The sequence below is a fragment of the Eschrichtius robustus genome, chromosome 13 (assembly GCF_028021215.1).
Source record: "Eschrichtius robustus isolate mEscRob2 chromosome 13, mEscRob2.pri, whole genome shotgun sequence".
Classification (NCBI taxonomy): Eukaryota; Metazoa; Chordata; class Mammalia; order Artiodactyla; family Eschrichtiidae; genus Eschrichtius; species Eschrichtius robustus.
Genome location: NC_090836.1, coordinates 18,985,472 through 19,002,626, shown reverse-complemented (window position 1 = coordinate 19,002,626; position 17,155 = coordinate 18,985,472). Strand labels below are relative to the sequence as shown.

Here is a 17,155-nt window from a genome sequence, read left to right as displayed (position 1 = left end):
TACCCCTTACATTTCCATTTTATAACACAAAAAGGATTCTGTATCACTGAGTTTACTTTAACGAATTTGCCTATGGAAATAATAGGATTCAAAGGATTATTAACATAATTACAATCATATACAGACAAAAAGGAATGGAAGAAAATATGAAACATATTTTTAATATTTTAACTGTTTTTAATGTTTTAGTTGTATATTTTCTGTTGGGGCAAGGTTCTTTCATTATTTACCACACTGCCTCTCCAGCTTTACCCAAGTATCACTAACCTCAAGCATTTGAAGTAACCTTCTCTGAATAATAATAATAATAATAATTTTTAAAATAGCAGCTAACATTTATTTAGCACTTATATGGCCAAGCACGGTTCTAAGAAATTTGTATATGCCAACTCAATTAATCCTCACAGAACCCCTAAAAGGTAAATATACTACCTTTGTTATTTCTGTTTTATGGAAGAAGAAATAGGTAATCTGTCCAAGGTTACACAGCAGAACTGAGATTTGATCCCAGGCAGTCTGGCTCCAGTCTTGTACTCTTAATCCATACAGCACCATACTGCCTCTCAACTCTGCACCACTGCCATCTACTTATTTTAAAGTGATTTTTCCCAAAATTTTTCAATAAAATAGCTATTTCAAAAGAGAACTTTTTTTTGTTTTTTATGTTATCACTTTCTGAATGTCCAGTACACCGGACAAACTTCCAGGTGTCTGCCTATCTCAGTTAAAGGGGTATAATATCCCTATCCATTCAAAGTTTGACAAACTACATGTAAATAAAGCACACACAGAGTGAGTCAAACTAATCTTTGAAATAATCAAGCTCAAAAGAATATAGCTATTTTCCACTAATGAATTATAAAAAATTAAAAGAAACGAGAAAAAAAAAATCCACAGGTCCTGCTTACCTCCATTGTTCTTAAAACAAAGACTTCCTGAATACAAAAGCTGAAATCTTCATGTACGCTTTAGGTATAAAGACAAAATAAAATTTCCAATTTTGGTACTAGTATTAATCACACTATGTAAAAACACGTTTGGTGTAGTTTCTGAGGCCCGTGCCCCCGAGTATTTCAGAAGGTCCTAGCAGGACTGTGCTCTGGGTGTTTGTCCAGAGCGGCTGAGATGGTGGAGGAGGAGGAGGAGGAGGACTCTGAGCTCACCTGCTCCCACTGGCGCATCAAAATTACAAATACCTACAGAGCTACTTACTCGTGATGAGAAAGACCAGAAGACTGGCACAAAAGACTCTTTAAAGGTATAAAGAAGAAGCCACGGGCTTCCCTGGTGGTGCAGTGGTTGAGAATCTGCCTGCCAATGCAGGGGACACGGGTTCGAGCCCTGGTCTGGGAAGATCCCACATGCCGCGGAGCAGCTGGGCCCGTGAGCCACAACTACTGAGCCTGCGCGTCTGGAGCCTGTGCTCCGCAACAAGAGAGGCCGCGACAGTGAGAGGCCCGCGCACCGCGATGAAGAGTGGCCCCCGCTTGCCGCAACTAGAGAAAGCCCTCGCACAGAAACGAAGACCCAACACAGCCAAAAATAAAAAATAAAAAAATAAATAAAGAAGAAGCCACAAGAAGACGAGCAGAAGGGGCAGAGACGCAGCACAGTCAAGACCCATACCCCTGGGTGGGCGACCCACAAATGGGAGGATAATTACAATTGCAGAGGTTCTCCACAGGAGAGAGGACAAGCCCCGCAGCAGGATCCCTAGCCTGGGGACTCCTGCACTGGGAAGACATTTGGCTTTTTAAGGGCACACTTTCAGGAGAACCAGAGGGCTGTGGGAAACAGAGACTCCACTCTTAAAGGGCATATACAAAATCTCACACACTCTGGCATCCAGGTCAGAAGCAGTAATTTGAAAGGAGCCTGAGTCAGACCCACTCGTTGATCTTCAAGAGCCTCCTGGAGAGGCAGGAGGCAAATGGAGCCCACCCTTGACTAAGAGACACTGGCCGCAGCCATTTGGGGGAGCTCATTCTACCAGGAGGACACTCGCCCTGGTAAGTGCCATTTTGGAATCCTCCCTCTAGCTTACTGGCACCAGGACCCAGGCCCGCCCTGGCAGGCCAAGTTTTAGGACCCCTTGGGCCCCTCAGGCAGCATCCAGGGATCTTGCCCCACCCACCAGCAAGCTGACACCAACTTCCAGGACATGCTGGACACCAAAGCCAGCTGTGCCAGGAACCAGCTCTGCCCACTGGGGGTCTAATACCAACTCTGGGGAACCCCAGGGCCCTGCAGCCAGAAACGCTGGGACCTGGCTCCACCCAGCAGCAGACCAGCACTAGGCCCAGGACCCTCTGGGATCTGGGCCCTTTCCATCAGCAGGCCAACACTACATCCGGGACCTCTGGTCCCACAACCTGCCCCCCAGACCCAGTTCTGCCCACCAGAAGGCCAGCACTAGCCCCCTTAACCCTGCTGCACGTTGTACATGAAAGTTGTTAAGAGAGTAAATCCTAAGGGTTCTCATCACAAGGAAAAATAATTTTTTCTACGTCTTTATTTATGATGGACGTTCACTAAACTTACTGCAGTAATCACTTCATAATGCATATAAGTCAAATCGTTATGCTGTACACAAACTTACACAGTGCTGTATGTCAATTATATCTCAATAAAACTGGAAAAAAAAACATGTTTATACACTTTGGATTCTCAATACTGATTTACACATTTTTCTATATAGGAAATGAAATACCTTAGTCACTCTGAACCTGAAGTCCTACAAAAGCTGAGACTCCAGTAAATGAATTTTCAACCTCATGAGACTTAAATAGTCACAGGAAACTAAAACCCAAACTTTTTCACACTCCAATATTACTACACTGTCCCAGTATAGATCTCTAGGCCCCTTCAAAACAGCCTTCCTTTGGACAGAAGGAATTTTTTTAAAAAGGTCTCTATTGTCAACTCACACTACGAAAAATATACCCATTCATAGTAATCTTTATATTATGTTTACTGCCAAATAAACATTCCATATTTGTTTCTTGGCTCACCACTTCCCCACTTTTAGAGGGGATGATTATTTTTCTTCTTTTTTTTTTTTTTTTGAGTCAGCTGTGGGAAGGGAAGGAGATTTCTGTAGTGCCTTCTGAGAGCCAAATGAATTAATGCTTATTTTACTTAAATGCAAAGAGATAAACCAAACCAGATTTTATACACAGAAACCTTACAGTTATCTTTGAAACCCTATATATGAGCAAAGCAATGTAAACCATAATTTAAAATGTAAAAGTAATTTTACCTTTTATTAATGTCTTCATCTGCAAATCCTGTGGGAATGAGAGAGAAATATTTTCCCATCTTTAGCCATAGGTTAGATTTGGGAATCCAGCCATTGTGTGCATGAATAGCATGGATTTTAGCAAGCTGACGTGCTATAAGCCTGTTTAAAAACAAAACAGCATAAAAAAGAAAGTGTTAAGCACCATACAGTTCATATCTACTCATAGGTAAACTAAAATAACTAAGGTGCCTTTATCTTATAACATGATTTATTTTTACCATATATAAGATTCAAACTAATATGGCAAGTCAACCCTCAAAAGGAGAGGCAAACAAATGTTTAAAGCATAAGTAGGAAGAAACACCTAAAATTAATACAGTAATTAAATACTGTGTCCAAAAGGGACTGAGTGTCTGGATATAGGCAGCCTATTTTGATTATACAATGTTTGCGACCAGCAGAACAATACACAACGATAAATGATTTCAAGGCACATATTAGATATTAATCACTGATGCATTTAAATTACACTGAGTCATTTTAATTTTGAGCTTTTGAAGTCACTGAAGTTAAAGGGCAAAAGGGACTAAAGTAAAAAGATAAATGGGCAGATAAATAGGTTCTATGAGTTAATTTCTGTAAGTGTGTTGTTAACAACAAATACTCTGAACAAACGTTAGGATTTTATGATGTAGAATCAATACTGATATAACAACAAAATAGTTTGAAGCTGTGTAGTATATTTGTGTCCACACCATCTTTGTATCTGCAGAACCTAGTACAGCAAATGCTAATGGAGGAATAAGCATACCAAATAGAAATAAGAACTAAATTACCATATAGTCCATAGAATATTAGGTAGAAACATGACTTAACAATAATCTACAAATAAAAGAACTTAAAACTGGCAAATTTTCAAGATGCTAACAATCTAATGTAACGTTCCTCAAAGTACAATCCTAGGACCTACAACATAGCACCACCTAGGAATTTCTAAGTTTCCACCTCGGATCTACTGAATCATAATCTCTATGGGTAGGCCCCAGCACTGCATTTTAAACAAGATTTCCAGGTGATCCTAATTCACTGTATAATTTGAGAGGCACTGATATAATGCTCCAATTCTGCTTTTGAAGTCACTGAGGTTAAAGGGCAAAAGGGACTAAAGTAAAAAGGTAAGTGGGCAGATAAACAGGTTCAGTGAGTTAATTCCTATAACTGTGTTAACAAGTTCTCTGAACAAACATTAGCTTGGGCTATGTACTAAAATCAATCTTTGGAAACTTAAAAAAAAAAAAAAAGAAAGAAAAAATACAGAGCCCTGGGTATTTCCCCGAGAAATTAATTGGTTTGGGGTGCAGCCAGGGCATCAAGATATTTTAAAAGCTTCCCAGATGACTAATACGCAAAAACCACTTAACTAAGTACACAGGGAATCTAGCATTGTAGTAATCCTTCACCAATCTGTGATTAAATAACACAGTTTTATTATATTTTTATACTACAGTGAATATTCTCATCTATCTAGTTTTTAATAAGAGTCCTGACTTTCCTTTGGAGAAACTTCCATCCCCCTCACTTTTTCACGTGGTTCACTCAGAGCTCATCTCAATCCTAACTCCCTATCCCACCGGCACCACTAACTTTAGGAGTGAAGAGATGACACAGACTTGCCCAGAGCATTCCATCCTTCAGGCCAGAATGATTGGTTCAGGGCATATTACCCAAACTAGGCCAAAATGATTTGATCCCAAGACTTTGGTTGAAGCTACTGACTTTGGTTGAGGCGATCAGAAAAGAAGGGACACACTCCCCACACTGCAAATTGATTAGATAAGCCTGTAACTGCTAAGAATCATAATTGTCACTCCTTAGAAAAGTCTGCCAGAAAAAAAAAGGTAACTCACAACAAAACAGACAGTGATATTCCTAGTGGCACTATTAGAGCCCCTGGATCTACCCATGCTTGAACTTAGTATTCTCAGATATATGAATCAACAAATTCTTCCTTCTTTGAGTCAGTTTGAATTTTCAAATTATTATTCTCAATAAGTCCTAATGCATCTCAGAAGTGTTTAGGCATTACTGCAAGTGAGTTTCAGTTCTACTACAAGAAATATTTGATGTTTTGTTTGAAAGAACACAGCATTAAAGAACCAATAGATTGACTAATATTCTTCATCTTTCAGTTTGGATGACTGTAATTCAGCTGACCACATCTCGTTTGATGTTTGATGATCTGAAAAACATTTCACAGTAGGGGAAAATGCTCAATGCCTGTAAGGAGCAGAAAACTGTTATTGGTCTGACAGTACTTGATGCAATGAAAAGAGGTCTATAGGACATAGCCCTTGCAAATCTTTGATACCCAAAGCTGTAACTGAATTAGCTGTTACCCTACTGATTCTCTCATGTACTCAGGTACAGAAATTGGTGAGTTTCTCTTGTCTTCAGAGTACCACTGGATTTTATTACTGAATTTAAAATAAGTGATAAAATATTTGTAATGCTGTTCTTTAACCCACCTAAATTTTTAAAGAGAAACCTGCTTATGTTGTTATTCTGAAGCTTAAAGTTTACATGTAGCTCACATTCAGCAAGCTCCTCAGCCTAAAACTGCTGCCAAGTGCAGTGTCTGATGCATTCAATATTTTCTCCTTGTTTTCTACTCTGGAAAATAAGTATGATGAGGTTTCACTGTAAGTGAGTAAAATTTGCTTTCGGCCTTTATTTTGATGATTAAGTTAGGATTCTATGGATGCTGAAGTTATGTGAAAGGAGAGACACAGATATCATACCTGAGAATATCTTTTGCCTTTAAGGCATTGCATTCTTGTCTAAAGTGGAAAATTTGGCTGATTTGAGAATAAAATATAACTGAGTATGCAACCATGTGAAGAATAAATCTTATTTTTTGGGGAAAAAAGAATCCTAATGCATTACCAAAATATTAAAATCTTTTTAGGTATGTGTGTTTTGGTCCATACCTCTCAAATTACCAAATAAACATTTTTATATAAATTAAATAATTATTGCTTAAATGATCTTCCCCAAGACCATATACTCTACAAGAATATAGGAAAAAAATCTATATTTATATCAATCTCTCATACAGTATTTGCATAAAAAGCTAGGCCCAAATGAACATGTACTACTTTAAGCATCAGGAACCTTCATGAAAAAACCAAGTGATAATAAAATCAAAACAAAGGAGAGTACAAATATACACACATATACACGCAAACACACATATACATACATAGATGTATGTGTGTGTGTGTGACACATATATATTTGAAGCCAGTAAAAACTGGTTTTAAAACTTCAAGGAGGGGAATTGGGACAAAAGGCCTGAAGAAAGGTAATCCATGTTACATAAAACTCAAGGGGCAATCTATATCAACAGAACATTATGACCTAGAAATGTTTACTCAACAAATGAGACCAGTGATTCAGAAGAAGGGTCACATATTAGAACAGGTATTTAACACCAAAAAATTTTATTTGCTGTTTTAAAAATAAATAATAATGTCTATTTTTTATAGTTTTACCCCAGAGTTTGTATGAGACCCTGATTTGCAAAACACAAAATGTAGCCTCAGAAGTTGTCCAAATATAAGTTATTTAGCTAGGAGTGACTGGAACGACAATTCTAAGGCAAATACTTCAAAATGGCCACAACTCCAAGGGGTTCTTACACGTTAATGGAATCTGTTGAACATGAATAGCTGCTACAAGAAAAAGCACCTACTAATTTTGATTGTCTTCACTTTTCTGGCAGAAAGGTGGCTAACTGGAGCTGAGCCAGGATTTGAACTGATGATGTGATGCAAAGGCCAAGGCCTTTCCACTGTAATATACTGCAGTAACACTGCCCAGAATTAGTTGGGTTTTCTTCTGCCTTTGCCCTTGTATTTTAAGTCTAAACTGAAGCAAATCATTTCGTTTCTCTGAGTCTCAGATTTCTTACAAGGAAAATCAAATTACTGGCGTAATCTTAAAGCTCTCCTTCAAATCTAACATGATATGCCCCTGAATACCAGAAAAAAATTTACATAAACATTTACTCAATTTAGAGATTTAAGTTCAACAATGACAACAGGCATTTCACATTCATATTCATATACAAAGATCCTGTAGACTAACTTCCCATTTCATACCAATTTCCTACTAGGTATAATAGAAATGTTAAATATACATAAACTATGGAGTGAAAGGCAAATTTTCCAAATTTGATTTTGATTTTTATCAAAATTATCAAATATTTTCTCCTTTGAACAAATTTCTGAAATTACAAGTGAAATTATAAAAATTATTTTATATGCAATTTTAAAAACATTTCTGCATAACGTGATATATACCTACTCAAATGGAAAACAAACTAAAATATTAACAACCACCATACAATAGCAAAATTAGTATTTGTAAAAAAACTATAACAAAACTTAAGAGCTAATGATTAATATCTTCTAAAGTAAATTATAGGTATATTTACCTTATCTACAGGCGCACTGTTAAAATAGAATTCGATTATATAAGGGACAAAGTTAATGTTAAATGATAACATCATGCTTACATAATAGGTAAAAATATATTCAGAATAGTGTTTAAAATATTTTGTAGCATTTTCCTATATAATTAAAAAAAATAGCAGCAAATAATAATAGTATAGTTGAGAGTGCTTTATCAATACTACTGATAAATACTATCACTAAGTTATCATACAAGGGGCAAAGACCATGCCTTATTCTTCTATCCTAGCATTCAGCACTAAGAGGAGGTACTTAACAGATATTTGATGAATAAGAATCATCATCTTGGCAACAGACTCAGGATACATTTAGAAACTTACCATAGGATTCTACCACTATTAGAGTTTTTCTCTGGTGGATTAAAATTTATCCTGGATTTTTAAAAATCTCATATAATAAGAACTGTGCCAAAATTAATGCCTAGCTATAGAAAAACAAAATGACCATCCATTTGAAATACTGCCTGTTCTTTAACAAGACACATCTTGTATAAGCCTTTTTTGCAAAATCTAGGATTCAAGTCAATTTTTACAGGTCTCAGAACTACCAGTGTATCTTTTCTATAGCAAAATTAACAAGGAAAGGAAGAAAATCTGTTATACAAATATCCTCGTGGAAATAACAAGTATAGTTCAATTGCAAGCATAGCAGCTACATACTTAAAAACTAGGCTTTGCTAAGAGATTTTAAAAATTAAATAAGTCCTACTTACAAGTTCCATACTCATCTAAACTTTTTGATAAACTGGTGTTGAACAAAATACGCAATTTGTGAAGGATGGCTTTGTTAGGAAAATTTATGGTTTTTACTAGTAAATGAATTCACCAAAGTTGCAGAACACAAAACCAACACATAAAGTACATTGCAGTTCTACATCATCAATGAACAATCCAAAAAGGAAATTAAGAAAACAATTCCACTTACAATAGCAACAAAAAGAATAAAATACTTAGAAATAAACTTAACCAATGAGGTAAAAGATTTCTATACTTAAAACTACAAAATGTTGCTGAAAAAAATTAAATACAGAAATAAATGGAAAGACATCCCATGTTTGTGGACTGGAAGACTTAACATTGCTAAGGTGTCAATACTACCCAAAGTGATCTTTAAATTCAATACAATCCCTATCAAAATCCCAATAGCATTTTTTGCATAAACAGAAAAAACTCCACCCTAAAATTCAAATGTAATTTTAAGGAAACCCAGATAGCTAAAACAAGCTGGAGAAAAAAGAATAAAGCTGGAGGTCTCACACTTCCTGATTTCAAAACTTATTACAAAGCTACAGTTATCAAAACAGAGTGGCACTGGCATAGCCTCAGACATACAGACCAATGGAATAGACAGCTCCAAAATAAACCCTCCAATTTATGATCAAATGATTTTCAATAAGGATGCCAAAACCATTCAATGGCAAAGGACAGTCTTTTCAACAGCTGGTGCTGGAAAAACAGGATATCCACATGTAAAAGAAAGACGTTCCTTAATCCTTTCCTTAAATCATACATAAAAATTAACTCAAAGTGGATCAAAAATCTAAATGTAAGAGCTAAAACTATAAAACCCTTAGAAGAAAACATAGGAGAAAAGCTTCATGACACAGAACTTGGTAACAATTTCTTGGATATGACACCAATAGCACAGACAATAAAAGAAAAAACATAAACTGGACTACATACATCAAAATTTAGAACTGTGCATCAACAGACAAAATCAACAGAGTGAAAAGGCAACCCATGGAATTAAGTATTTGTAAGTCATATATGTGATAAGGAGTTAATATCCAGAATACATAAAGTACTCTTACATCTAGACAACAACAAAAAAATCCCATCAGAAAATTGGAAGAGGACTTGAATTGACATTTCCCCCAAGAAGATACACAAATGGTCAAGAAGCATAAGAAAAGATGCTAAACGTGACTAATCATTAGGGAAATAGAAATCAAACCCACAATGAGATACCATCTCCTTGCAATTAGGATGGCTACTATCAAAAAAACAAAATAATAAGTGTTGACAAGGACTTGGAGAAACTGGAACCCTTGTGCATTGTTGGTGAGAATGTAAATTGGTGCAGCCACTACGGGAAACAGTAAGGCAGTTCCTAAAAATATTAAAAATAGAATGACCATATGATCCAGCAATTCCACTTCTGATTATATACCCAAAAGAACTGAAAACAGGGTCTCAAAAAGATATTTGCACACCCATGTTCATAACAGCATTATTCACAATAGTGAAAAAGTATCAACAGAAGTAACCCAAATGTCCATCCATGGATTAATGAGCAAACAAAATATGGCCTACATATACAATGGAATATTACTCAGCCTTAAAAAGGAAGGAAATTCTGACACACGCTACAACGTGGATGAACCCTGAAGACATTATGCTAAGTGAAATAAGCCAGTCACAAAAAGACAAAAAAGTACGATTCCACTTACATAAGGTACCTAGAGCAGTCAAATTCATGCAGACAGAAAGTAAGATGGTTGCCAAGGCTGGGGGTAGGGGAGAATGGGAAGTTGTTTAATGGATACAAAATTTTAGTTTTGCAAGACAAAAAGAACTGTGGAGATTGGTTGCACAACAATGTGAATGTACTTAACACTATGGAACTGTATACTTAAAAAATGATTGAGATGGTAAATTTTGTTACGTGTATTTTATCACAATTAAAAATAAAAAATGTTAACTAAATTATTTAAATGGTCACAAGAGGGCTTCCCTGGTGGCGCAGTGGTTGAGAGTCTGCCTGCCAATGCAGGGGACACGAGTTCAAGCCCTGGTCTGGGAAGATCCCACATGCCGCGGAGCAACTGGGCCCGTGAGCCACAACTACTGAGCCTGCACGTCTGGAGCCTGTGCTCCGCAACAAGAGAGGCCGCGATAGTGAGAGGCCCATGCACCGCGATGAAGAGTGGCCCCTGCTTGCCACAACTAGAGAAAGCCCTCACACAGAAACGAAGACCCAACACAGCCATAAATAAATAAATAAATAAATAAAAATTTGAAAAAATAAAAATAAAATAAAATAATAAAATAAATGGTCATAAGAAAGAATACAGTTCTTAAAAAGACTTGATTAGAGCAATTCAATTGTTTTCTATTAGTAAATTTTATATACAACAGAGAAAAAACTAGGTAATAAAAAATTAAGATTTCTGATTTTCCCTATCATAGAGTGGTCCTTCTTCTTCCTAGTCTTAATAAGATAAGGTTTTACTGCACTAACATCAAGGCAAATGCACTTTAAATTCCATACTCAATAAAGCCAAATGTTTGAAAATCTCAAGGCTGCAGAGAATCTCCTCAAACACCCACTAATACTCACTAATTGCTCCTCTCTTGGAAGCTTTTAAAAAATTATAATAACAGGCATTTTTTTGAAACTGGAAAAAAAAAATCCCTAATCCTACCATCCCAACAGAATTTATTTCTTTTTTACAAACTCCCTTTGAGTTTTCACATAAGCAAATTATTTCCTGACTGTAGCCACAGTTCAACTAGTAAGCTGATTTTTTTCCTTAGTCCTGCATCAGACATCTTGCATGTTTTAGACAATATTTAACAGTAACATAACACTTGTTTGTGCTGATGTACCTTAGTTATATCTAAATATGAGTTGTTATGACGCAATCAAGCATATGCCTTTCTTTTATGACTTACTATATAATGCCCCATTGATTTCCGAAAGAGAACATTACCAATTTTCCTTGCAACTCACAGTGTACCAGTTCCACTACAATACCCTCAGCACTGGAAGTTGGTGTTTTTTAGTTATGCTTCTTGATAAGTGAGCAATAATTCATTTTAAATTGCATTTCTCCCATTATGTCTGTTGCTGAGTGGCTTTAATTATACTTCAGCCAGTATTCCCAGCAAGAGGCAAGTTTTAGAGAAATACTTGATGAGAAAATTCCTAAACACCTTAATTTGAATTAAAAAAAAATATTTAAAGGTCTCTGCAATACTTGATTGCTACACAAAAGTTCAAATAAAAAAGATCATTGGGCTTCCCTGGTGACGCAGTGGTTGAGAGTCTGCCTGCCAATGCAGGGGACACGGGTTCGAGCCCTGGTCTGGGAAGATCCCACATGCCGCGGAGCAACTGGGCCCGTGAGCCACAACTACTGAGCCTGCGCGTCTGGAGCCTGTGCTCTGCAACAGGAGAGGCCGCAACAGTGAGAGGCCTGCACACCGCGATGAAGAGTGGCCCCCGCCTGCCACAACTAGAGAAAGCCCTCGCACAGAAACGAAGACCCAACACAGCCAAAAAAAAAGATCATGATAAACTTCCATAAGTTGAATTACTAGTTAAGCATTAGCCTGATGCTATTCGTCTTTACCTATCGTCTCCCTCAGACTCCTCCATGCTCTGCCTCATCCTTTAAAGTCCAATTCAAATGTTACCTCAGTTAAACACTGCCTTATTTCCCAACTATACCACAGTAAATTATTTGTACTTTTTTTGAAAATCTTTTCTGTTCCTCTGTGTATACTACTTAGCTTATTTTTTCCCCAAGGTTATTGTCTGTCACAGACTGTAAATTACTAGTAGAGCAGCTGACTGAACCATTTTTCCTCCCCTAGACTACATTAAACATAAATATATTCCAATGCCTTTTATATTCAAAGTAGATACTCTCTATTATAATCATAATACAGGCAAGTAGCTACGTCTGAAGAAGCCAAAGCAAGAGAATACTGTGGACTTTGATCTATGGCTCAAGACCCTTTCAGGAAGTTTGTGAGGTTAAAACTATTTATGAACTATTTTCATAAAGTATTATTTACCTTTTTCACTCTCATTTTCTAACAAGTGCACAGTACAGTTTTGAGAAGCTACATGAAGTGGTGTGATGATGTCATCATGTTGACCGACAGCTAAAAGAACGTGCGCTTGATAATCTTTCATTCCAAAAACTTTGTTCTAATTTCTAACATAGTAAACACTGATAAATATAATTCACATAAACAAAAGTTCTTTGGGTCCTCAATAACCTTTTAAGAGTTGTAAAAGGGTCTTGAGACCGAAATGTTTGAGAACTTTTGATTTAAACTATCAATGAACTTGCTGTTTTCAAATCAAGCCCAAAAGAAAATTTTAGCAATTTTAGAAAAATGATCGAGCATATGCAAGACATTACTCTTACAGAAAACATAATACTTTGAATTAAATAATTTTTAAGTTTAAAGAGTAACAAAGACGTGCTAACAGAATTAAGACTCATAGTAAGCAAGAACTCTGAAACTATGAGCAGCTGGGTAACGAAGCTTAGTAGTAAGAAATGTGTAACGCTTTGATTCAAGCACTACTTAAAAAAATTGAGAAGCCTTGACCTTCTGCGACAGGCTAATCCAAAACCTCTCACAGTCCTTTCTTTTGCAAAGAGTTAACTATGAGAATTCAGAAAAAAGGAATGTTTTTTCTTTAGCAAAAATAAAACAAAACCCGAACAAAAGAAAGTTTCTAAATTAACCAAATAGTTGCCTAAAGAAAGAAAAGGCAGTTTTAAAAAACATTTCCTTGTGCACTTAATACTCTTATTTTTCAAAAGGACAAATTATTTAGGAAAAGAAATGTACCTGAAAATGGCAGGGTTGCAGACATGCTTTGGATCCAATGCTTCTCCCTGTATAAATTCATAGCACAGTCCATTATTGAAGGTACAGTAGAGTTGTGGTGCACAGCCGTGAGCCTGCAACACTCGGAAACTCTTCACTTCCTCATCTCGATCGACTAACAACTCAGTCTTATTGCCATAAATTCGCACCAGGACTACGTCCTCCATTGTATTACCCACATAACAGCCAATAAGTTTGTTTGTGATTCCATCTGTGAAAAGCTGCCCAAAAAAAAAGAAAAAATGGGGGAAAAACAATTATTTACTTTTAAGGAAGGAATAGGAGATAACTTGAAAATCATTAAATACTAATTGAAAGAAAATATCTACTTAATATAACTTTTGAGTACAATTTTGCCTAACATGTCTATAATTTTAATTCTAGATTTAAACAAAACGGAATACCACTGTTTACTATGTTGTGTTATACAGTACACACATTCTCTCTCTCCTATATCTAATAGATTGGAAAGTCTCTGAAGACAGGGAAAGTGGCTCTCTTGCTAGCATAGTATATGATATGAAAGTTTTTAATAATGTTCATAAGTTTAAATATACAAATATAATATACCATAATTTATATTATGGTAAATTTCCAATTTATAAAAAACTCAACTTTAAATGTTATTTCCAAAGATTACTTAACATAATATGCATTAAAAATTGTTTTAAGTATTCGGGTTATAATAATTTAAACTTGAATGCTACAGCTAAAAAAAAAAAAAAGAAGCACAACCTTAATTACAGGAAGATAGATTTCTCAGGTATTTTCTAAAAGGGAGTTTGGGGACTCTTCAAGAGTTTTAAGTGCTTAAAGTCCTTTTTAAGATTTGAGTACAATGGTATATTAAAAAGTAAACAGATGATAAACAATATTAGTTCTCTAAGTCTATTCAAAATTGCAGCTTTCATTTTCCTCTACACTAATTTGACACTAAAACTAACTTTCTACTTACCCAATTATAACTCAGAGCTTTTGGAGGCTCTCAGTGGAATAAAGGGATAAAAGTTAAAAGTGAAAGTAAGCGTTAAGGACATTTTTCCAAAGACAGCTGGGAAAGAACAGGAATAATGGACAAAGAATAAGTTTTAAATGCATACACATTAAACTAATGCCTGAGAAAGAAGGTAAACGTTTCTGTTTTGATAAGATTGTTGTAATGATAAATGACATCTGAAAAGGCTTTAGATCTTAAGCTGAAATTTGAAAGAAAGTATTTATGTATCCTTATTCACCTAATGCAGATAAATTTTATGAGCTAATGTGAAAAGATTTATTTTGAATATCTATGTTTTTTGGATATGCAGAGACATACAAACTTTGCTTTCCACCTAGATTTCAAAAAGATGGTATGTAGGGAGACACTGACAAGAAGCATATGCCCTTAAACTAAACTCCAATCATCATTTTATTAAAATCTATGTTGAAAGCATGTTGTTTCCTATTAAAATGCCGTAACAACTCACACATATTATTTTGTAACTCCTCCAGATGTCATGTAGAGATGAAGTATTTCAATTATTGTAATAAAGTTTGAGAAACATTCTGAAATGCTTGTAATGAAAGACATTCTACACTCCTCAAAAGCCAGGAGTGAAATCTGTTTTCTACATCCTCCTAACAAATAGTAAGGACTTAATACTTAAACACTAGCTTGTCTTCTTGATCTAGCTTATAACAAATTCATTCTTTCACTCTTGCCTATAATAATAAATTTCCTTAATTGTGCATGCTATTTTGAACATTTATGTGTACATGCAGAAACATACATATAAAGACATATGCACTTCAAAAGGCTAGAAATGGATAACATTACTGGATAAGATTACTGAATACTATATAGACGTTTATAAGTATAACATAGAGTCACAACTCCAATGACACTAACCCTAACATACTGTTGCACAAAACAGCCACATATTTGCAATGAAATGATAGTCACAATAAACCCCTGGAGCAAAAAAATAAATATATGAATAACTTCATTTACAAAAGTAGTTTATGTATAAATAAGGATAAAAATATCTGCAAAGATATCCAATAAAATATTAGGTAGTTTAAATCTTGTCTCCTGTTTTCTTATTTCTAAGTAGTTTAAACTTTTCTCATTTGGCTTATATATGTTTTCTCACTTTTTTTTTCTTTTCCTGTAATCAATCTAGTTTACATGTGAAAAAATTAAAATAGTGAGAAAAACGAAAGGGGCTAGTAACTGACCTGGCACGTACAGCAAGGCCTGGAGATTCTGTCGAACATAAGCAATTTCATAGAACAGCAATATCAGATGAGGCCACTCTGTGACCATAATGCATCAAGACAAAAACAAAGTCACTCTGTAATCATGTCTGAACAAAGACAAAACTATGCATTTTTTCCAAACCACAAAAATGACCAAACACTCCCCTATTCTGGCTAATGTGAGGGACTGCCGTTCCTTGTCCAGGAACAGCTTTGGTCCTGCTTCGTTCCTCCAGTCCTCTAGGTAAGATACCCACACAGTCATAGACTTGCCCCACTTCCTTCCTGACAACACCCAAATCCAGAGGAAAGCCTTGCTTCCTTGAACCCTCTCCCAAATTCAAATCTTATACGAAGTCCTTTCTAACACCCACATACTCAGAGACCAACCATTCCCCATGGAATAAGTCTTCCTTAAGGAAGGAGTAATAAACCCAATTTCTTTGGCTTATCCTAATGATCTCTTGGAGATTTCTGACTTTAAAGATGTATGGATAATGCTTTTTGCTCTTGGATGGTTCCCACCTCATATATAAACCAACAATTAATTCAAGGTGCTTCAGCCTTCTGAAACACACATTTAAAAATATACTAGGTATATGCTAGGTATGTGTACTATACTAGATATATACTAGAAATATAAAATTCCACCTCAACGGAGGGGGGACAAAACTACTACAAATCTCACGGAGCTCCTTTTCACAGGGTTTATCCTGCACTGTTTGTCAAGTATTTAAGATAGTACCAGTTCAGAGGATGAGCTACAGAGCAAGACTGCTTGACTGTAAATTCTAGCTGAGTGACTTTAGGCAAGTCACTTACCTGTATGTGCTTCATTCATCTCATGTTTAATATCAGCACATTAGAATCTGCTTTATAGGTTTTTATGAAAATTAATTACTTAATATACACAAAAGCACTTAAAACAGTTCCTGACACAAACTAAGCTCTTATCAAATATGTAGATAACTAGATATTTAAATTTGAACACAAGACAGCAAAATAATTCATGATGAGATCATAAAAGTTAATAATTAAGACAACAGCTATGTTATAGATTAGCCCTAGACTCTATGCTGCTGCACTGGTACCACCTAGCAAATCTTGAAAGCAAGACCCAAAGACTCAAACTATTACCAAAGAACTACAAAAACTATCGACTGCCTAACAAGGTAAAATTCACAATGTCTAATATCCAATTAAAGATTATTCAGCATGGGGAAATCCCTGGCGGTCCAGCGGTTAGGACTCTGCGCTCTCACTGCCAAGGGCGCAGTTTCAATCCCTGGTTGGGGAACTAAGATCTCACAAGCTGGGTGAGGCGGCCAAAAAGAAAAAGATTATCAGGCATGCAAAAAGGGCAGAAAAACACAACCCACAATGGGGGGTGAGAGGGGGGTCAATTAATTGAAACCAACCAGAACTGACACAGATGTTAGAATTAGCAGATGTTAAAACTGTATTCCAAAAAAAAAGTGTGTTGTATTCTTACAACAAAAAATTAAGCAGAG

General features: G+C 35.8%; 1 protein-coding gene across 1 annotated transcript in view; it reads right to left on the bottom strand.

Annotated features, from left to right (window-relative positions):
* ETNK1 (ethanolamine kinase 1) overlaps positions 1–17,155 on the bottom strand; it is a 72,876-nt gene that overhangs the window by 32,348 nt on the left and 23,373 nt on the right. Inside the window, exons 2-3 of the mRNA XM_068559736.1 lie at positions 13,368–13,627; positions 3,260–3,400 (exon numbers count right to left, since the gene is read on the bottom strand). Of these exons, the coding sequence (XP_068415837.1) occupies positions 3,260–3,400; positions 13,368–13,627 (401 nt within the window). The remainder of the gene's footprint in view (positions 1–3,259; positions 3,401–13,367; positions 13,628–17,155) is intronic.